The sequence below is a fragment of the Corvus moneduloides genome, chromosome 5, assembly GCF_009650955.1.
Source record: "Corvus moneduloides isolate bCorMon1 chromosome 5, bCorMon1.pri, whole genome shotgun sequence".
NCBI lineage: Eukaryota > Metazoa > Chordata > Aves > Passeriformes > Corvidae > Corvus > Corvus moneduloides.
The window spans coordinates 72,348,862-72,371,643 of NC_045480.1; the positions used below are offsets into that span (position 1 = coordinate 72,348,862).

The 22,782-nt window shown below is 50.4% G+C and overlaps 2 protein-coding genes across 8 annotated transcripts in view; one reads left to right on the forward strand and one right to left on the reverse strand.

Annotated features, from left to right (window-relative positions):
• The first annotated feature begins 309 nt into the window (after positions 1-309).
• On the forward strand, positions 310-1,178 carry NEUROG2 (neurogenin 2). Its single transcript, XM_032109436.1, has one exon. It carries the CDS (start codon positions 392-394, stop codon positions 1,088-1,090), a length of 699 nt encoding a protein of 232 aa, XP_031965327.1. The 5' UTR covers positions 310-391; the 3' UTR covers positions 1,091-1,178.
• Positions 1,179-1,666: 488 nt separating this feature from the next.
• The window catches only part of ALPK1 (alpha kinase 1), a 39,474-nt gene continuing 18,358 nt past the window's right edge, over positions 1,667-22,782 (reverse strand). For 4 of the 7 annotated variants that reach the window (XM_032109422.1, XM_032109424.1, XM_032109428.1 and 1 more), the window contains 12 exons: positions 16,467-16,665; positions 15,512-15,571; positions 14,788-14,874; positions 14,024-14,100; positions 12,935-13,030; positions 12,447-12,551; positions 10,052-12,050; positions 9,625-9,778; positions 8,912-9,074; positions 8,635-8,821; positions 8,183-8,389; positions 6,445-6,747 (listed from right to left, as the gene is read on the reverse strand). In XM_032109422.1, coding sequence (XP_031965313.1) covers positions 8,193-8,389; positions 8,635-8,821; positions 8,912-9,074; positions 9,625-9,778; positions 10,052-12,050; positions 12,447-12,551; positions 12,935-13,030; positions 14,024-14,100; positions 14,788-14,874; positions 15,512-15,571; positions 16,467-16,665 — 3,324 coding nt within the window. In that variant the 3' untranslated portion in view covers positions 6,445-6,747; positions 8,183-8,192. The other 3 variants (XR_004240237.1, XM_032109427.1, XM_032109425.1) reach the window with 3 other exon arrangements.

Below are 22,782 nucleotides of genomic sequence, written 5' to 3' on the forward strand. Positions count from 1 at the left end.
GCGGCGGCGCCCCCGACAAGAGTCGCGGGCGGGGCGGGCAGGGCGAGGGGGACCCCGGGGGTAGGTTTGATTGTTCCCCGCGGGGTATATAAGGGGTGTTAAGGAGGGTCGTGTGCCAGACACGCAGCCCGACGGGCCCCGGGCGCCGCTCCCGCCGCCGCCGCCGCCCGCCCGCCCGCCCGCCGCCCCCGGGGCGCGTGCCAGCGCCGCGCCCCCCACCCCCGCCCCCCCCGTCCCCCGCGCTTTGCCCCCCCCTCACGACCCCCGCCCCACTCCGCTGCCGCCCGCTCCGTCAAACCGGCGAACCGTCACACCGACGGAGAGGCGAGGAGAGCGCGCTCGCTGCTTCCCGGTGCTGCCCGGTGCGGCCCCGTCCAGCCGCCGCGCAAGGATGCTGGTGAAGGCGGAGGTCCTGGCGCCGCCCGCCGAGGACGAGCTGCTGCTGCTGGGGCTGGGCTCGCCCGCCCCCTCGCCCTCGCTGCCGTCCAGCGCCGAGGAGGAAGAGGAGGAGGAAGAGGAGGAGGAGGAGGAGCTGCGCGCCGCCCCGCCGGCGCGCCCCGTCGAGGCTCCGGGCGGCCGCGGGCTGCGGCGGGCGGAGGGGAAGCGGCGGCTGGGGCGGTCCCGCGGCGCCCCGCGGGCGGCGCGCACTGCGGAGACGGCGCAGCGCATCAAGCGGAGCCGGCGGCTCAAGGCCAACAACCGCGAGCGCAACCGGATGCACAACCTGAACGCGGCGCTGGACGCCCTCCGCGACGTGCTGCCCACCTTCCCCGAGGACGCCAAACTCACCAAGATCGAGACGCTCCGCTTCGCCCACAACTACATTTGGGCGCTCACCGAGACCCTGCGGCTGGCCGGGGCGGCGCGGCTCGGCCCCGACGGGGCGGCGGCAGCGGCGGTCCCCGCCGAGGGCAGCCCCTCGCCCGCCTCCTCCTGGAGCGGCGGCGCCGCCAGCCCCGCGCCCTCCGCCTCCCCGTACGCCTGCACTTTATCGCCCGCCAGCCCCGCCGGCTCCGCCTCGGACCCCGAGCACTGGCCGGGCCGCTTTGCCCCGGGGCCGCCGCCGCCGCTGCCCCGCCGCTGCCTCTAGCCCGGCCCGGCGGTCCCGGGGCTCCCCCCGGGGCGGCGCCGGCGGCGGCATCTGCCCGCTTCCCAGGGCAGGGCGGGCTGTGGGAACGGCACCTGCCAAACCAAACTTTCCGTCTCTCTCTCTTTCTCTCTCTCTGTCTCTCTCTCTCTCTCTCTCCGATGTGCACTTTGCCCAGTTTTCCCAGATCTGTCACCGCGGGGCTTTTGTGTGTGTGTCCCCCCCTTTCCCCGCTCCCCTCTTTGCCATCTGTCCCTTATGATTTATAGGCGGGAGGGGGGTGCAAAGCGAGGAAAAAAAAAAAGTAAATTGTTTTGTTAGGGGTCCAGGTTAGAAGTCATTGTATAATTTGTAGGCTTTGTGAGGGCTGAATGCAAGCGTGGAAATTTAGGCTGAACTCTCTATCAAAAGGGAAAAAAAATCGGGAGGGGGGGAATGGGGAAGGATCTCCTCATACATTATTTATTTCGACCTTTAGGGGACAAGGAACTCCCCCCTTCTTTCAGGAGATTAAAAATAAATCAACAGACTGAAAACCTCAACAGACACGGAACATTACAGCGATCAGCCACACACGTGTTCACATTTATTTATTATAAAGACAGATTTCATGGAAAATATGTATTTTTTTGTATAATTTACAGAGTTTATTCTAGTATGTATTTACAGCTGAAGAGCAAAGGGATTGTCCTTGTGATAAAATATAAATAAAAAGCTCTAATTTTCGTACCTTTGGGGTTGCTGCTTTTTCTGCTTTACGTGCCAGCGACTGGGAATTACAGGATTGGGTCTGTCCTTGTGTCTGGTGAAACCAAGGTCCGGTGGGTCCTGATGTCACTGGGTCCATGGGCAGCAGTTTCTTTGGGAAACAGCATTAAACAGACAGAGAGAGAGAGGGAGGGAAGTTCAGTGGAAGTTTACTGATGCTTTACCTTTGGCTCTCAGTACAGAAAATGCTGATGGCAAATGCAGGATGGATGGATGGATGAAGTTATCACACTTCAGACCGATGGATTTCGCAGAGAAGGCTGTAGGAAGTAAATGTTATTGATGAAAAAATGCACGGATTAGAAGAGGAAGAATTTCCTCTCTGTGAGGGTCAGATGAATTCCAAGTCGCAGGCAATTCCAGGGGGGTTGGTTCAGCGTGCACAGTACACAGCCGGGGATGTCACCATGGAGGGGGATGCTGGAGGCAGCCCAGGCCCTTCAATCATCGTCCCCGTGCTCCCGGGAGCACTTTGGGACTTCTGGGTACAAACACCTGGAAATCATTAAAAACCAGCAGAGGCGCCTGAGTGTATTAATTAAATAAAACGCTCAGCACGCGAATCCCGGCCGGTGCCCTCCGGATCCTGGGAGCGTGAAACCCGGCCCTCGGAGCGACGGCCGCGAAAGGAAGGGGGGCAAGAAAGAGAAAAAAAAGCCCAAAATGTGTGAAAAGAGAATTAGTGAAATTAGGTTAGGCCAATAAACCGCGCGGGGGTCCCCCCGGCCCCGCAGCCTCAGGCGAGCAGTGCTATCTAGCCTGATCTATTGTTTCCCCCCCTGGCAGGGGGGTTATTGTGTGATAAATAATTCCCTAAAAAAAAAAAAAAAAAGTGGGAGCATTTGCATAATCACTGCTTTGATGTGGCCAGCAAGATGAAGCTGTGTCCCCCCAAATCTGCCACGGGCCAGGAGGAACAAAACAAGAGGGAGCCTTTCACGGCGCTGGCGGTGTGTGGGGCAGCCCGTCGGGAGCGGGTCTTTCACTCTCACTCGCTTTTAACGACCCCTTTTAATGATTAAACTCCAGGAATGCCAAAAGAAGCTGAGCGCCCTCTCCATCTTTTCTGGTCGGGCCTCATTGTCCTTCCTGGTTTCTCTCCCTCTTTTAAGAGGCACTGGAGTAGGTGCCTTCAGCTCTCCAAAATGCCCGGATGGATGGGATGCACTTCTCTCTCGGTGCTGGAGCCATGCAGGAACAGCAGGGACATCCCGGGTGGCTCAGCACCAGGATGCTCCCCCCAGCCATCCTCAGGGAGGGACGCTGCTTCTTGCCAGGTGCGTCATCCTGGAGGGATTTCCCTCCATCCCAGGTACACAGCCTGTTGGCAGGAGCGTTACCGTCCTGCTGGGGCTGTGGCAACGGGAACCACCGTGGGAAAAAGCACACGATGCGGAGGATGGGAGGGGGGGTTTGGAGAGGGGTTTGGGGTGGGAGCCACGCCAGCCAAACCTTCCCTGCTCCCTGGGGGACGCTGGGCTTGGTTGGAGATGCCCTCGGAGGAGATGGGCCTGAGGGGGGCAAGGCTGGGAGGGGGAGGCAGGACCATGCTGGCAAAGGCTGAGTTGGAGAGGCTGGATTGGTCACCTAACCCAGTCACCCTCATCCCGATTTTTCATTTGAATGTGGCCAAAAGCATTTCTCTCACTTTATCCCCCTTAATTTGAGTTTATTCCTCTCCTTCCTTTCTTTTTTTCATGTATTTCCCTCTTTTCTCTCAGAAGACTGATTTTTGGAGGTGATGGCAAGTCCCCAGAGCCAACTGCAGCCAACCTGGAAGTGGACCAGGAGATGCAAGATGGGCAAACACCTCTTTGGATGATGTGAGGAACCTGGGGGTGGTTTCCATGGCAGCCCCTTGCCCCAGAACATGTGTTTATGATCCTTCTGTGTATTGTATTTTGGCATAAAAGCTCCTCCACGCCGACAGGGCTGGAGGGGCAGCTCGAAGGCCCCCAGGGGGTTTTACAGCCCTCCTTGGCATACGAATGGCCACGAGGAGCCAAACCAGCACCCCAAGGGCTGCCGCACGCTGCCTTTCATGGCAGGCATAAATCTGTCCACGTAGCGCCATCGTTAAAGAGCCCTCCCGACAGGGCTCTCAGCTGGCTGGCGCATTTTAAACACAGTTTTCCTAAAGCCTTACTCTGGTGCCCCAGGTTGGGCTTCCCCCGGTCCTGTATAATGTGTGGATTTGGCCCATGTGGCCCCAATTCCAATTCCCCATGGGCAAAAAGGATCTCAGTTATCTATTATACAGTCAATCCCCTGGAATCAAAAGAAATCCCAGCGGGATCTTTTTTGTAACCTGATGTAGGTTGTTGTCCTTCTACAAGGCCAAAATCTTGTGTTTTACAGTCTAAGACAGACTCTTTTGCTCTGATAAGCTGACAGTGTAAGGATATAAGGATATCCTGCTTTCTACCCACAATTCTGCAACAGTTGTGCTAGTCCAGCAAAATTCTGGCAGCCTGCTCATCCCCGTGACCTCTCGTACTGAATTCAGATTGAGGAGAGGCAGAACTCTTGCCAGATTTAAAATCAAGCCTCTAAAAACTGATTGGAGAAAAAAACCCCATCCTTGGAGAGTCACTTTGCGGCGACCGGGAGGGAACACGGATGGTGCTGGGGCGGCTGTGACACGCAGCCGTCCCTTTCCCTTGCCTCCCCCCGCTCCTCCTTTTATTAAAAAGCAGAGAGACCAGCCCAAAGCTGATGGCATATTTACCTTCATGAGTTTTAAAAAAAGTTAATTACCGCTTGGAGCAAGTTGGTCGGGCTGTCCTGAGCTGTCTTTTATTAGTAGTCGCCTTCATTAATTTCCCTCGCTGGATTTGCTGCTAATAGCTGCCTGGTCCTGGGCAGCACAAAGCAGCATCTGTGCCATTGAGCAGAAAAGCGGGAGTCAGGCAAAGGGGGGCACTGGGGGGGGCGACGCCGTTTGCAAATCAACCTCTATTAACGTGATGTCCTGCTCGGAGGGGACGGCAGCCCCGGTAGCCGGCACGGCAGTTTGGGCTGCGCTGGGCTTTTACCGAGGGAGGAATGGCACCTGCTGCCTGCTGGGGGGATCCTGCCCTCATCCTGCTCCCCTGGGCGGTGGCTGTGCCACCCGGGAACCCCCCGGGATGCTGGACCTGCCTCTATGGACCTGTGCACACAGCTCGGTGCAGCCGGTGCTCCGGTGCTGCGGCAGAGTCCAGCATTAAACAAATCGTTAATAACTCGGTATCTTTTGAGGGAAGATACACTCTGCCTTAAGAACAGCTTGGCAGAGAAGTTTGGGATTAGGGAATGGGATTAAGTTCTGTTTGGAGGAGGGAGCAGGCAGACTGGGGGGGCCGGAGGCACGGCGGGCTCACAGGAGCTGGGGCAGCGGGCGGCTTCGGAGGCCAACAGCCCCATCTGCTCCCGCTCTGCCAGGGGAGAGGGGAGATGATTTCATCCAAGTGGAAGAAAGGAGGGTGGCATGTGTCACTCCCGGGAGAGGGGCGAGAGCAGCACGCTGCCGCCAGCTTCCCCGCAGAGCTGGGGGAGGCACCCATGTGCCGGGGCTTCCCTCAAGGCAGCAGGTGACAGCAGCAGGTACCAACACCTTGCTGCAAATATCCCGGTTCTGGTTAGTGTGAAGGAGATGCCGAGCAGGCTGCTGCTGCTGTGTTCTTCCAAGCAGAAGAGATTGGGCAGCACAGGCTGTGGTTCTGCGCTGGCTGACGTGAGGCTTTCCCCCAGTACCCATGAATAGCTGAAGGAGCTGTGCCTAAATCCAGCAGCTGGGCTCTGGGGGCAGCTGATGCCGGGTTTATGGCAGCGGGACCGTGCTGCCTCGCGTGCAGGGGCTGCCTCACAGCTGGAGGGGTCACCCCACACCCACTCTCCGCCAGCCGGAATGGCCCGGAATGCTGTGACTCAGAGGGAAAGGGAGGGAGGCAAGCCTGGCTCGGCCCTGTATTGTTGGGATAACTGAGGGGCTTCCTTTCCACTGCATCTTTTCTAAGAGAAATTCCCTGAAGTGCTCCATAGAGTCATTAGTTCCTGGCAGATGAGTGAGAAAATCATTCTACCTGTTGCTCGCAGGCCTCGGTTGCATCAGCTTGTTCCCTGGATATCAAATTTACTAACTTAGATGCACAAGCACGACACAGCCAACAAGACTCTGCCTGTCACCTGGATACCTGCAGAAAGGGAAGGAGGAAAAACTGCTTTAAGCAAATACCTTCCCTGAAGGACAGGAAAGTGTGTCACCACTTTGTCACGAGCAGGCCGGTTTTGTGCCTGACTTACAGCAGCACTTACACGGGGTGTAAACTCAGGTCCTGGAGTTTAGGTGAGAGGAGAAAATGTTTCATGCTTCCTCAAGCTTCATGTCCCTACGGTTCACATTTCACTGTCCCAGCATAACACAGTTCCACTCATTTTGTAGAGACTGGCCCTCAATGGTTATACAGAGTACTTAGGTTGGAATTTGGAGACTGTTACAATTAATCGAGCCACAAAAGCACCCTGGTAGCAAGTTACTTAATACAAACCACTGAATCTCCAATAAAAACTTCAAATTTCTAATAAAAATGAAAAAAGTATTCCCTAAGTCTCAGTTAGTTCAAATTACTTTATTCTGAAACCAGAGGAAATAACAGCAGATTTTTGTCAGTAGCTCAAAGATGAAATTTACAACCAAAATATTAAATTCTCCATCATCAGAGTCACCTATTTATTTCCTCAATAATGCCCTATTTGTACAACAAATGGGAACCAATAATGTAAGCTCAGTGTGTTTGGGGCTGTGTGTGCAGCCCAGCTCTTCAGGGGATGAGGTTATAAATCCATGATTTCCAGTATCCAAGCCCCGGATGAAGACAGAGTGCCTGATACATCTGAAATTGTGCCCAATCCTGTAAAGAGTTAAGACCAGTAGAATATGATTCCATGTCTGTTTCAACAGGGAACTGGACAAGCTAATCCTTGACCCTTACTTCTACCTGTGAGTAGCTGTAACTATGGTGGCAAAATGTCTCCTAAAACCAATAGGAGAAATGAGCTGCTAGACGGAAATATCAGGAAGAAAGCAAAATATTAAGATTTCACTGGGATGGATTTATTTAGAAGCACATCTAAATAAATTTCCTTTTTCTTTCTTTGAGCAGGAAGGAGCTGGAAAAGGCATGACTGGCCACGGGTCTCAAAACTGCGTGTGCTGCTGGAGCAGACACAGCGGGGCCGGCTGCTGGCGGCGCATTAGGACACTTTGTTGCGCAGAGATTGTCGGGGAGGTTTTGTTTTGGTTTTAATTGTCTCTATAGAGCAGAGAAAGCTTCTGCAGAGAAGCTTTAACACAGCATCTCTGCCGCCCATTAATTCCCGGGATCTTGCTAACTAGCTTTGTTTGCCCTCCGGAGGCCGGCGCTCGCTGGCCGGAGCACGGAGCTATGTGAGCGCGGCGTTTGTCACTTAGTTAAAGCCAGCATTTCCCCACTGCCGAGGACAAGGCCGGCCTTTATTGGCTGCGCAACAAGATAACGGGCTTAATCTTCCCAGTAACACGTGAGTTTTCATGTATCACTTTAATCTGCGAGACACTGGGGCCGAGTGTCCCGTCACATGCCGATTTCACTGTTGTGTGAGCCGGCGACTGCCCAGCTCAATGATGGATTGTTTGCTGGCTCTTAACAACAGGCAAGATGGTGAATGCCCCGGGGTGACAGACAGTGTGCAATGGGAACGGCCGCAAATCTGATGGCCCGGTTCAAGTTCACCTGACAAAGCTGGAGCAGTCTGCAAGCAGCGCTCGGGAAAGGATTATTCACACTGGCATTATATTTTTGAATGCATTTTTCTCCCTGCGCAGCTGCGCAGCTCCCCAAGACTGAAGGTTTATGCACCATAATAAAGAGATTTAATTTTTTTTTCTCTTCCTTCCCCCTCTTTACACCTAGTTCTAATCAGTTTGCCCAGGGATAGGGCATCTTTCCAAACAGCTCGGCACGAACATCACCTAGAAAACAATAGCATTGCTAAAACGTGGGGACAAAAGCCTAAAAATCTCTGCTGGCTGCAGAAACAAAAGGGGGTGGTTTTGTTAAAGCTAAGTCTGTTGGGGACCCATCTTTCTGTGGAACTTTGATGCTGTGTTGCCTTTCTCATCGAGAAAATCTCCCCAAAGAAATGATCCCAGCCTTTGCACTCGGGGGCAGCGGGACATCGGGGCTTTGGGGCTGAAGAGGGGAATGGGAAATGAAGGCAGCTTTTCGCTGCCTTGCTGGACAACCTGCTCCCAAAGATGTGTAGCGTAAAGCAGTGTCCAGCTCATGGGTCATTCTGTGGACTGACCTGTGCCAGTCTAGGCCAGCAGCTCCAGCGAGGGCCTCGTCAAAGACAGGCAGCGACAGATCTCGTTGCACTCCACGTGCTGATCATTAAAAAAGTAGTAAATTCCTTTCTTCCCAAAGTTGGAGCGTGAGACATCTTTGCTATTGAGGGAATGAATCTGGGGATCTGTGAGGTAGATGAGGCCTTTCCCGTTACCCGTCACCCAGCCTGTGGAAGAAATGGTACATTTTGATATCAAACACTGCAGCCTTTGTATTACCACACTCAGGACTCTCTGCCTGGCACTGCCCTTGCTCTCTTCGTGTCACCTCAGTGATTCCCAGTTTCCACATACGACAGCAAAAGCAGAACCCAATGAGACACACAACGAATTTTAATGAAGTGAATACCCCAAAGGTACCTGTGGGCTAAAAGTTGAGTGTGAAAGACATAAACTTCACTGTCATACACACCTTGAAGGTCGACGACAACGTCAGTTCCGTTGGAGAACTCGTAGGAGAAGTGGCCATAAGCCAGACCGTACTCCGTGGCTTTGTACTCATTCTTCACTACCTTGGTGTTGTTGGACAGCTTCACAAACTCCCCGAGGATGTAGGGCTCCACACTCACACACCCTTTTATAGTTCTGTCTTCCAGTATCTGAAACGAGACAGCCTCACCACTGCTATAATTGACTCAAGACACCCTTCGCCATCAGGTCCTTGGAACAGATTACGAGACAGTTCTTACCAGGAGTACTGCAGAGGGGATATAAAAGAGCTGGGTAGGGACCTTCTGCTCATACAGCCTCTTGTTGAACTCTGTCACGTAGTACTGGGCAGTCATTTGTCGCTCCACGTCACTGAAATGATGGAGGAGTCCTTTTTCTTCTTTATATTCCTTCCCAACATACCTAAACAAAAGGAGAAGTGTCAGGAGCAGGGTTTGCTCTGGATGCTGTGATACAGAAGCATCATTGCAAAGCAGAGCTTGGCTGCTCGGAAGTAAATCCACCTGCATTTAAAATGGCTGGGATTAAAATTAGGTGGGTTTTTTTTCTTTTATATCTCATAGAGGTGAAAAATTATCAATCAAATCCTGGGATGGGGGTTTCATAACACTGGTATGTTTAAACTCAACTCTTCTTGACTCTGAAGGGAGACCTGACTCAGAGGTATTAAAATACTGTTCTCCACCCATACTAATTCATAAGCTCCTTCAGGTAATGATCTGAACTCTGCAATTAGCTGTTAGAAGACTACAATAGAGCAGCTTTTTACTTCCCAGAAATTAAAAAGTAGACTTACATGGAGTGCTGGGAAAGACTGCCAAAATGTCCAACACATTTGGGAAAGCCATAAAATATTCTTGCAACAGCAAATCTTACCAGACAGTTTTTATCCATATTTACACAGAAGCAGCATTGATAAACATTTTGTTTTGGGAATCTGTTTGGTCCATACCTTCCCAGGCTTTCTTCTTGGTGCAGGAAGTGTATCCAAAAGGCACTTCTCTGCTTGCCTTCCTTGGCCACTTTCAGGTAGTCCCCGATGAACACGGCTGTCTCCTGGCCTGTCCACAGCCCAGATTTCTTGGAGTATTTCAGAAGAAGAGCAGCTACAAAAAAAGAAAACACCACAGGTAAAAGGGAGAAATCCACAGGACCGCTCTGAGCCTGTGCTGAGGGCTGGCTGTTATTTATGATTAACCTAAAGATCATTATCTTAAACAGACAGTTTTCAGGGATGCCATGTGGAATCTAAACTTAAGTAATGGGGTAGAAAGCAATAAAAAATTAAATCCTAATAAATGTTGACTAAAATATTGTGTTAAAAAGCCTGAGCCAAGCTTGTTCTCTGTGGAGGCACATGTTGCTGTGTGACAACTTACAGTACGCTTTGTGAAGCTCTTTGGCCCTAAAAATCCCAGTAGGCATCAGTCTCTGGACAAGCCAATTATGCTCCACCCCTGCCAGGAGCCGCTTGTAGTCCTCATCCCTCAGAAACCGAGCGTCCAGGATCTCTTCCTTCGTTCTCCCCGGTGTGAAGGCAAAACCACTTCCCCGTGGGATCGAATGTTCAGGGGAGCTCATGGGCATCTGTGCTGATTTGATCCATGAACTCAGAGATGAACTGGATTGTCTCTTGCTGCTCACTATGTCCTGAGACTTCTCTTCATCTTCTTCCGTAGTGGCACAGTCGAAGTGCTTGTTTGTGGGTATCTTTCCGTGAGGGGGCAAAGCTGTTGGCACACTGGGAGTTGCTTCATGCTTTGGAGCCAGTGCTGTAGGGTAATTGCTGACTAAGTCCCCAACACTGACGAACTCAAATTCAGTGTCATCTATTGTTTCTGCCTGGGTGTCAACTTGAGGCACTTGGAGAGATCTGTTCCCCAGCACAGCAGACTTCCTCATCCAGTCACAGACAGAGGAGTCACTGCCTGGTTTTGGCTCGATGTTTGTTGATGGTACAAAAGTGCCCCCGTTGTGGGGTGGATGTGCCTCAAACGAGAGATCCTCAGTGCTATCTGCAGGTTCTCCTGGGTGGACCCACTCAAAGCGACCGACACGTCCCTCCCTGCTGCTGTCCTTGGTCCTGCAGCTCAGCTCCACATAGGAAAAGGGCTTATCCTCCTTTCGCCCTGTAGGAATGGCGTAAGAGATGGAGAGGGAAGGAAAGTCACTGTTCGAGCCCTTTGCTTTCTTTTCTGAAGAGCTCCCTCCACAGCGTCTTCCCTCCTGCAGCTCTTCTCCACAGAGAGACTCTTTCTCCACCATCCGCCCAGCCTGAGGAGCACACCCCTCTAAGGAATGCTGAGGAGACCCCCCACAGCCATGGAGGGGCTCCCGAGGAGCAGGACGCCAGGCTGTGGGAGGCGGCGAGCACAAGGGCGCGTCCTGACTGTTTCCATCAGATTCTGTGGTGCAGCACCACTCCTCCACCGAGCCCTTCTCCCCTTGCTCCCCGTCCCTGGGAGACTCTCTGTTGCTATTACAATTTAGCTCCTCCCAGCTGGAAGAGTAACTGGATTTAGATAGTTTGCACCAAGAGCTCTCAGAAGTAGTGCTCCTGTTTTGCCTTCTGCTGAAAACATCATTTTCACTGTTTATTGCAATTTCTAATGGCTCAACCTCTTCTTCAAAGGAAATTTTCATCACACCAGAGCCAATGTCTTGATTTCTCCAGCCACCGAGGCCCTCTGATCTGCTTCCTGCTGTTGGTGAGTTCAGGATTTTCACAGCACCTCTCCTCTGGTGACCTGTGTCTTCAGTAGTACACACAGTGTCCATGGCTTTGGTCTCTGTTCTTAAGGTTGTGATACAAGCTCCCACCTGGATTTGTCCTGGCATGGTTTTATGAATTCTGCAAGTTTTTTCGAACACTTGGCACACTGACAGGTGATGCTGGGAATGCTTGGCAAGGATTTTCTCAAAGCTGGTCTCCCCTTGCAGGACGGGTTTTTGTACCGAGTCTTTGTAACTGTCTGGGACATAAGACCTGGCGTCGGAATTTGGGAAGCTTTGCACTCGCAGGCGCTTCTTCACGGATGTGATCAGAGACATGATCTCCTTGGCAAGCATCCCTTTACCTTCCTCCTCTGGAAACAAGGTGCTGTAGGAGTGCAGTTTTCCCAGGGCTTCCCTGCACAGCTGAGTGACCTCACGGAGCTCCTGGCTCTCTCCGTAGAGCCATCGGTGCACGGTGGCGAGGCAGAAGGCAGCTTTAATGAAACTGTGCAGCTCCTGCTTGCTGGTAATGGCACTCTGCTCCTCCTTGGTGAGGAGCCCGATCTCGAAGGATTCTTTGGCTTCGGACAAGTAGAACTCTCTCTTTTCCGGGGGACAGTCCTTGGAGTGACTGTAGGACAGCAGACACATCCCACGGATGTTCTGGGAGGGGATCAAAGAGGAATGAAGGAATCAAAACCATGTTTCTTTCCCTTATACAATTTGAAGCAAAGGTTGGCTCTAATTTCCTGCTGCTACGTTTCCTGGAGGAAATAACCTTCGTCTTTTTTTCCTTTGAAATACAGCTGTAGTTCTAGGAGAAGCAGCATTCCTGGGGCTTGAAAGCCCATCCTCACTCTGTGGACAGCTTTCCACCCCTCTGCTTACCTCCCCATTGCAGTTCAGAGCAATGTATACCCCATATAACCAACCAAACCCTCAACACAGACATGATGCCCTGCGTGAGACGCTGTTTGAAAGCCATGTCAGAGCCAAATTTAGCAGCCTGGACTCCTCCCCTGCACAAATCCCGCTTCCAGAGGGAAGAGTAACACTCACCACGGCCGTGAGGACAAACAGGGGGGTGTACTGGCTGTAGGCTGCTGCCAGCTTGCAGGCCTCAGCAGCCGATAACAAGCGATGGCTGAACTCCCGCAGGAGGCTCTGTTGAAATAAAAAAAAAAGAAAACATGAGGGAAAACCTCAGCTTAAGGACTTTATTTCCGAATATATGGGGTCTGGTAGGCTGGAACAATCACATCTTAAACAACAGCCCGGTCTGTTTCTGCAGGAACTGTTTTGCTCAGGTTTACCGTGGATACGTCACTTTTTACTCCATAAATATCCTAAATACATACACTCTATAAAATACTCTTAATATGTTCTTTTTCCTGAAGCCAGGCATTGTCCCATCTAGGTGCTAATTAACTTTCTCACTGGGAGCAATGGAAGTTTCTTCAGCCTTCTCAGCACAGGAGAGGAAATGTGTGGGTGAATTTGAGACCACCTGAAGAATCCACACACACAAACCCCAAACCGAGTCTCACCAGGTCAATGTCAGCATTGGTTTTAAAACGTGCATAATCCTGCTCATTCATGGAAGAATAGATGTCTGCCATAATACCCAAGGAAGTGGCAATTCCCTGAAAGAGAAATTCAAAATTTTCATAGTTGTATTTTGAATTTTACTGCTCTGAATAAAGTAGGTCCTGTGTAGAACATACCAGAAAAACAAGCAAGCAAACACACAAACAAGATCCAAAGAGAAGCATGGCTAAGAAATTCAGGGATGTCATCTTGGTATGGTTTTATTAATTTCATCTGGCAGAAAGTGTAATCTGGAAGACTTGATGCCACCTAAGGGGCTGCCTGGCTAAATAATTAAGAAAACCAGGAGGTAAATGTGTGCTTTCACAAAATTCACTGTAGAATTCCTTGCTCCCGCTGAAATGGAGAGCACAGAAATGATCTGAGCTTGAGGTCAAGCTTTAAGACGTGCCAGAGGAGAGGTGACAAGGTCTGGGTTTGTGGGATATCCTTTGCTGGGGTCCAATTACAAACACTCTCCAAGCATCACCCGAGGACTTGCCAGGCTTAGGCTCACATTCCTGTTTAGCTATGGACACATGGTGCGACTGCTGCTTCATCTCCAGTGGGAAGATTAGTGCTGCCCAGCCTCACACAAAGGTGTTAAGGACAGGCACGGTGCCTGTGTGAGGTGTCCAGGTCCTGCAGGGCCAGGGAAATCCATCACCCACCATAGACAGTGCAGAGCAGTTCCACAAACAGACGTACTTGGGGAAAAAAATTTCGTTCTGATCCTAAGAAATAGCTAAAATCTGTGGCTGCACTCTGGAATTAGTCTGTCCTTGTCAGAGGCACCAGAGGCATCCTCAGGGATGGCTCACTTCAGATGGTTCTGCTTAATGAGAAGTATTGCTTTCATCCCCCTGCAGGAAAAAAGGTGTGGGTCAGGCCGTGCATGCACGCGGAAACAACGCGGAATACAGACTTTGTGTTGCCTGTTAACCCTGGCTGAGGTGTGTAATCGAAGCACTGTTGCTGAAGGAAACAAAAGCTAAGCTGGAGTGATTACTGGATTGGCAGAGACATGCAGAGTGGAGAGGAAATGCTACCTTTTTATCTGGCTGAGGAAGTTTGAAGTATCCAACGACTGAAGCCCAGATCAACTCTGCTGCCTCATACCACATCCCTGAAATAAATCAAACAGGCACTGAGCAGGTGACTGCCAAGGATGGCTTTCCATAGCTTATTCTACACCTCAGGTCCTCAGAACAGGATAAAACCACACCATGGCGTGCTGTGCTCCAATGACACTGACCAGTTATCAGTTTCCTTTAGCTTTTGGCTGTGCATACACACCCATTTTATCCTCATAAAAGACTTCAGCTCCACAGTCATGGAAGATTTAGTGTTTCAAACTAATGAAGTTTCAAAAAATGAAGGCTCTTGCCTCAAGTGCCAAACCCTGAATACCAAAGTCCATCATACTGAAAATCAGGGATATTCCTGTCTTGAGAGAGGAAATTGCTGGGATGTCCCTGTGATCAACTACCGCCTGCCTTTGGGAACAGTGCATTTGGGACAAGTGTTAGCAAACATGGAGTGGCACAGGCAAAAAGGGAACATTTCAGTTTGCTCCTTGGCTTCAGGTGAGATTAGCAATAAAATGATAATTCCTGCAACGTGTTTGCTTGGTACATGGCTCCAGGCCCTTGCTGCAAAGAGATGGGTGTGCAACTCATCTTCTGTGACTGTTTTGTGGGTATAGGGTGTTTACAGCATGCCAAAATTCTGACATATGCCCAGTGTAACATTTTTAAGGAAAAAAAAAACCAGGAGGAAACCTTGAGTGGAAGCTTTTAGACAAGAGCATTACCAAGCTTTTGCAGAATCTGTCCCCTGATTTGTAAGCAGACTGCCTGAACAAGAATCCGATCGCTCTCCTCAGCGTATCGCCAGGTTCCTGCAGAAAGAGTGGGAAAACTCGGCACAGAACGAAAAATCTTCCTGTCATTCTAAGCCTCCAAGGGTAACTCCAATCCCAGCAAACTGCCAGGATTCTTCTCTTTGCATGGAGGCCCTTTCCATATGAGAATCTCAGCTTCTCATGGAAAACAAACCAACAGAACCCCGAACTTCCTCAATTTTCACAGTTGTAGAGCAACCTGAACAGACCCACTAAAGAAACCCTGAGGAAAGGAAAATAAAACGTATAGAATAAACTATTAATTTAGTCTGTAAGATCAGTGGGAATCTGGAGCATGAACATTACTCCAACAATCTGGACTTTTGAGGCGATAGAGTTGTCTTAGCTTTCTAGATCAGCCACCTGCTTGAAATTGCTCCACAGGTTAAACTTCGCCATCCAGAATATTTTCCCACCCAAGTGAAGATATACAAGGATCAATTACAGAAATTTCAAAAACAAAGTCATGCTTCCACATTTTAGGAGAGAATGGTGAAGGAAAGAGAAGTGTGATGTAAGGAGTCATTACTGGGGTTGGTTTGGCTTTATTTGAGGCTGGTGTAACTGTTAAAATTAGGATCAAAAATCCCACCAAAATAGCAAGTGTGAAATTGGAAAAGAGATCTATACGCACCCGTTGCTCCATTGTCACTAATCAGGCTGCTTAGGATATATTCAGCTTTTAAAAGTTTGCCTGATTGAAAATTAAAGAAAAAAAAAAGGATAGAAAATGAACATTAAAACATATTTTGGCATGATGTGAATAAAAATACTCATCAGGTATCACCTGCACATAGAACTGCTGCTGTCTATAGCCAGAAATGCACATGCCCCACCTTCTGTAATATGTGGTTGCACAGTAACTGAAATTATGAACATATCTCTTTTATTTTACACATTATACATTCCTGGAAGAGCGCTGGGATTCCCAGTTCTTATTTCCCTCCCAGAAGAAAGTAGTCTAGCCTGCTTCCTTCAGCAGCAATGCTGCTGGATTCTGTACCAAGGAAACATGGGCTTTGGAAATCCATTTTGGTCTGATTGGGGAGTGGCTTGACATCCCACTATGGAAAACACAGCCACAGGAGGACACGTTAAAAATCCTTCAGGTGCTGTTCATGTTACAGGAATGATGGAATTTTTTTTTTTTTTTTTTTTATCCTGGAGGAGTTGTAATCTGCATTGTTTGCATAGTCAAGTGGCCTCACTGAAAAATAAAAAGCAGCTGGGACAGCGTAGAGAAAATGCCAGGATTCTAATTTCCTTTTTCAAGGCCCTTGGTCAGGAGTACAGCAATTCAGATATCCCTGTTTGAAACCAGCAGGGAAGATTTGTTAAGGAACAAAGGCTCCAATTAGTATTTTCCACACCCTTTCACAATTTTCTCTCCTGCATTTGGCTCTGAAACCCTCTATACCGGCCCCTTTGTGCTAGTGAGAGGAGCCGGGAGGGCTCAAGGGGGCTGGGAGCGGGAAGTGCGTTTGGGAAAGATGGCACCGTGAGCGTGTCACGCCCAGCGAGGGACACGGTGTCCTGTCCCGAGTCCAGCAGCTGCTAATGGGGCTGGAGCTGCGGAAGCAGAGCAGTACCTGCGTTGACGGCGAGGCGAGCCTGGCGGATGAGCACCTGCGGGCTGATGGGAGCGCCGGGATGCAGCCTGTGCAGCGCCTTGGCGATCCGCAGGAGCCTGCTGGAGGCGTCAATCCAGTACAGGAAGCGGTCGATCAGGAACACCACGGCGGTGGCCGTGGCGCAGTCCTTCACCAGGATGGAGGCTTTCAGATAAGCCTGAAAAAAACACAGGCGGCCTCAGGGAAACTCACCTCCAGCGGCTCAGAGAGCTGGAAAATGTTCAGCCTCAGTGACCCTATTCCTCACCCTATTTTCATTTTTAGGATAGGGAGGGGGCAGCTGTTTATTTTGCTTGAGCCATAGATATCATTCCTGATTTTTTTTTTTTTTCGGGGGGGGGGGGGGGCATTTGTTTTTAATTGTCTGATATTTGAACTGCAGAATTTGGTGGTCTGCTAATGAATTTAAGTCATGCCCAGCAGCAATTAGTTTAAAAGGGGAGTGTGAGACTGGACAGGCTGGAAGTCATCACTGTAGCCATGGTCCCATTCGGAGCTCAAGCCATCCACTCCTTTGGACACCACAAACAGGCAAACAGGCCAGGAATCCAGTGTTTTTCCCCTGCGGGCCATCCTTAACGACTACTAAGTCTCTATGAACTGTTCTGGATTCCCACAGCAGTTGAGCCATCGCACCCACAGGAGGAACAGTCGGAATTCCTGAGGTCCTTGCCGTTACCACGACAGGAGGCCAGCAAAGACAGCCATAGGAGACACTCAGCCTGATCACAGGTGCACAAGTCCACGTGGACCTGGGGACATTTGCCAAAAACCCATCACTTCCCATGCTGGCCAGGGCCTGGTATTCCTGCCCAATGGAGGGAGGAGGTGCTCCACACACTGACACCCGGGAGATTACTTTTCCAGAGACTGCCAAGAAATCTTTGTCCAGGCATCAAGTAGCACCCTCTGACGTGTGCAGGAAGAAGCCCATGTCAATCTGGGGAAGAGCCTATGGCACAAAGGCCGGCTTGCAGCACCGATCCCAAGCATTTCCCAGCTTGTTTGCACTTCAGCAAGGCAGATTTGTACAGATTTCCTTTTTTCCTTTTTCTTTTTTTTTTTTTTTCCTCTCCTTTCCTCAACCCGAGTTGGATTTTCTAAGATGATGGCACTTGAAAAGGATTCCTGGAGCCCCGGCAGGCACAACTCTGCTTGTGCCGGCCAACAATGGAGGAATCCCCCTCTCCAAGCACCTGTAAACTGACACTGCAAACCAGCCATTCCAAATGCTCATCAACAGGCCATATATTTAAGCACAGAGCATCGCCTAATCTATTTTTTTTTCCTCCCCTTCTTCCTTTAATAGATCGGAGCACAAAAGCCTGAGAGAGGGTGACCTACCAAACAAAAGGGCCTTTGAGTTCCTAGGAAAAGTAGACTTGGAGGAGGATGGAAGGAATCCAAGTGGCCCTATTATTTCCACTTGCACTAATTAGACATTTTTCTGTCAGCTATTGAGCACTGCTGAGAGGCCAAACTCACTGAATTCATTTCTAAAGTGTTTACAGAAGTTTGCATCTGTTTGTGTCTCTTCAGGAGGAAAATAAGCACTTCAATAGCATTGTGGAAAATCTAAACGAAGCATCCTATTCTGAAGGGCTTGGCAGTCTTGCAGCTGCATAATTTAACTCCCCCGCTCAATGCCGAAACCTCTTGTGTCCCTCTCCAAACCCAAATGGACACAACATGTAGAAAAGTCAAGCCAGGGGGAGAAACGGGGCTATTTTTTTTGGGAGGCAGGGCCGCATGCTGTGTGGCACACAGCGCCGTGGTTCCGTGTCAGCCTTTGCAGCGACGTCCCCCGCGTTCCGAGCAGGACACCGAGAAATTAATACCCGCTCCTTTCATTCCTTGCCAACTCGTGTGGCTGGCAAATTCCTCAGCACCTCCAGCGAGGGCACCGGCGCGCTGGGCACGCACCCAAGCCGGGAGCCTCCCCGAAACGCCACTCCGAGATGAACCGGGGCAGCAGCTCCCTGTCACCCAGCCCAGAGCCAGGGAAACCCCTCTGGCTCCCAGGATGTCTCAGCCTGCTCCATCACAAGCAGACAGTGGCAGCCTACACAGATTTACTCAGTTTCTCTATCGCTTTAGGCGCATCCAGAGAGGGAGAGAGAGAGAGAGAAAGAGCGAGGTACGCGCGCACTTTGTTTTCACATCTGTGCCCACGATGTGAAATGGATCCGCCTAATTGAGTTTATGACACAAAGGGAACCTCGCGGCTGGGAAGTGGAATCAGGTGGTGGGAGAATTAAATTTGCACCAGATTTCTATACACGGACCATTGGGGGAAATGCAAAGCAGCCTTTAGTGAAGAGGTTGCGCCTTAATGGCGCTGAGTGGGAGGGTGTGCGGTTCGCATGGCTCCCTGCATTAGCGGGCTTAGCTCCTCCGCGCGCCGGGGCTGAAGTTTGGGTCCCAGCTTTGGGTTCAAAGCCACGACGCCTCCTTTGCATTGACAATGGGGGCCGCTCCCAAGAGAGGGGAGAAGCTCAGAACTGGGGCCATCTGGCACTAGGACGGGCAGGAAAGCGTCAAAGGGAAATTATTGGTGCATAGTAAATGAGGATGAGGAGGAGGGGAAGGAAATAGGGGAAAATCTTTATGTGGCAGCTGATGTAAGAGGAATTACAAGCCCAAATAAATGAAATATTGATTTAATCCACTCTCTCGGCCCTCTTTATAAAGCCAAGATCCCAGAGGCAAGCCCTCCTCCATAGCCTGCGGGCTCAGGAGGATCCCCTTTGGAAAAACGCCTCTACAAACAGCGTGATTAAAAGCAGAGGAAAGAAAAATTTAATTTTCAGTGTCCCCACAGTTTTGTGGATGCTCTGGAGTGCCGTGTTTGCTGATATCCACTTGTCTCAGACTGGTTCAGTCCTAGTTTCATTTGTAACTGCAGCCGAGGTTTAAAATCTTTTTAAAAAGCCACCAAACTAAGAGCAGCCGGCAAAGAATTTCTTAATTCCGTGCACAAGGCAGGAGTGTCAGTGGCACGCACGTACTTCCAGGTGCTTCAGTTCTGTCCCAAGAGCTGCTCCTAGTTAGCACTCCACTGAACCCTAACAAATTGCCCGGTTTTCTTTCCCCCTGTCAGATTAAACACAGAGCCACAGCCCCGATGGATTGGGCTGGAGCCTTTCCCCCTCTTACCCCACGCGCCGTCAGCAAAGCCCGTCTTTCCCAGAGACCAAAGCTGCTGTCACCGCGCGGGACTTCTCTATCAATCGCTGCCTTTCAGCTGGCAATCAGAGCCCACTCCGCAAATAGCAGGGAATTAAGCCTCCCACCACCTCGGTGACGGGCAGAAGAAAGCATGTCTGGAGGTACAGACTGAAACACGGGACAGTCACACAGTGAATTGCTGCAGACTGAGGAACCAGCAGCTCCTGGACACTTCCCTCTTGGCTCAGAGCGGATGAGAATCCCCCCCCGAACCTGTTAATTACCTCAAGTTATTCATCCTGCAGGCAACGGAGAGTTGGGAATTTAATGGCAGCAGCACTAGGTCCATTAGGAGAAGTTCAAAACACCACAGATCGGGGCAGCTTTTACAACCAACCCGATCTTGCTTCACCAACTGAGGAAATCCTGGAGTGGGAGTAACTCCTGTTTTCCTCAAGAAAATAGAACAGCAGCATTTTGTGATGAGGACAGAAGGAGAACTCCTTAGAGTGCCCAGGAAGCTGCTTGAAGGGTGGGTTCCTGGGGGGGCCTCATGTATCCAACAGGGTAGCAGGGATTTGGGGGACCACAGCCATCTGCAGGAGCTCCTGCTCTTGATCAGTACCAAAGATAGAGAGGTGCCACAATCATTTGGTGGCCCTCGTTTGTTCTAGACCACTTATAAACTATTGTGGCACATTAAAAGGGGATGTTTTAATACTTAAAAATAGCAAAATGCCAGCGACAGGACCCCCCTCCGAGGGAGCAGCAGCAAGACCATTATCAACACCTAAAAATCCAAGAGTCTCTTCCCTAAATCTGTGTCATCACATCAATCCACTTGAGAAAACACAATCTCAGGAATACAACATTTAAAGCTGCAAATACTGCAGGAAGCTGCCTCTGACAGGAGTAAATCCTACTCATGAGCAAAGCAAAGCGACAGTCCTACACAAACCCAGGATCCAGCTTCCTCTTTTGATTTTTTTATGGTCCACATAAATTCTGCTGTAGTTTTCCCACACAGGCAGCAGAAGACAGAGTGCTCTGCAGCACCAGGGCAGTCACCCTGGACAGCTAAAGCTCTCCTGCCTGCACCTAATCTCTGTCACGTCTCACAAAGCCTGCGGGAGGCTGGGGTGTCGCGATTCCCTCCTGGTTTGAATTCATCCCTCACATCACTCTCCGTTTCACTGGGATCACCCAAGAAGAGCTCTTAGGAGGCAGGTAGCAAAAGGTCAGCCTCAACAGCCGAGATCCCAGGGCCACGATTTAGGGCTTTAATTCTCCTGTTACCACACCGACAGTTAGAAGGAGGAGAAAACGAAATCCTCAGGCCCCCGCTTTAGTTCTTTTTCAAAGGCTCCCAGCTCTTAAGTGCCACACACACACCTACGGCAGTTAGGGCATGTCCCTTGGAAGGGTTTCCTTAATGGCAGTCCATCAGCACCTAATTAGCCAAGGCCCAGCCAAGGGCTGCAGGGCCTTATTTTCCACTCTTTTCAATATTCCCATCAAATGCCATGAGATCCCGTGCTGGCAGGGCCAGGATCCGTGCTCCCCCATCCACAGCAGGGAGCACAGAGCCAGCCTGCACAGCTCCCTACAGAGGGACCAGAGTAGCCGCACTCTTGGAGGCTTTTCCTTTTGTATTCCCATTGCACCCATCCCAGCAGATCCTGATCCATGACTGAATGCAGGAATTACTGACAGGTATGATAAAAATAAAGTAAAGCCCCACATCATCACTATGGGTTTGCAAACAGGGAAAAAAAAAAAAAAAGAAGAAAAAAAGATTTTAAATATTAACATAGCATGAATCATCCCACAAGAGAACTACGTGTGTGCACAGAGTTGTCCTTCAACTAAAGCCACAGCAGGTTCTGTGGGATCAAAGCCTCTGTGGACATGGGCATGTTGCCCTCTATTGGCTGCTCACCGAGCTTTAGGCTAATTCCATCCCTTGGGATAGTAAAGATCTGCAGGCAGGGCACCCCTGGCAGCCTCCCTTTGGGATCTGCAGCCCCATTCCGAACCCCACAGTGCACGTGGTATTTAGAGAGGAAAAATAATCCCTCGTTCTTTATCCCTGCCAGCAAGGATGCTGTGACAGTTTTGGTTTTGCTTTGCCTTGTTAAAAACTAAAATCCCAGTGTCTCCCAGTTTGGCTTTGGATACAGATGTTGGCTACCACCCTTCGAGCCTTAGTGCACATTCCCACCACGGGGGCTGCAGGATGGGCTTGGATTGCTAGCTGAAACCTGCTAGGAAAACGAGGAAAACGGTGTCTTGGGCTTGTTGAACTGTGGTGGCCTTTGGGTGGTGAATCCCGGCAGGAAAAAGAAAAAAAACCCCTAAAATCTAAACCAAGCCCTCTGCACCTTCTATGGGATGCAGAGAGGCACCGAGCATCCCCCAGCAAAGACGAAGGAAAGCACTTAAAGAAGCTGCAGGTGCAGGTGGCTTTGCCTTCCCGATGCGCCGAAGGAGCGCGGAGCCGCCGGCAACGCGGATCCCACTTTTTTAAAGTGCAGCAACACCGAGGCAAACCCTTGGAGCCACAGCCTAATCCGCTTACTCCCTGTGCCGGTCTCATGGAGCTTTTCAGCCCCCTCCCAGGGCGAGGCATCCTCACGGAGAGCCCCGGTAGCCAGCGCTGCCTCCTGCAACACCACCAGTGTGTTATGGTAATGAAGTGCCTTTCATTCATGGATCTCAAAGCACTTTTTAAATGTAATGAATTACGGTTTATGAGCTTATTCTAAGCATGGCAAATTAAAATAAACAGAGAAAAAATTTTAAAGGGTTTTTTTTTTTTCCCCCTGAACAATAAATCGACAAAGACTTAATTTTTTTTTGTCCTCCAGGGAATTAAATTATCCTTCTGTCCCTCATGCCAAAAAAAAAAAAAAAAAAGAAAGAAAAAAAGTTGCTCAGACTTTTATCTTTCCTCATCATACTGTAATCACTTCTCTTCAGCCTCATTTCCCCCCCCAGCTTTTTATTCAAAGAACTGAGGCAGCCTTTGCTCTGCCTTGAAATTTTATTTAAAATAAAAAAGAGGGGGGAGAAGGAATGGATGAAGGGGGAAAAAATCCCTTTTCCT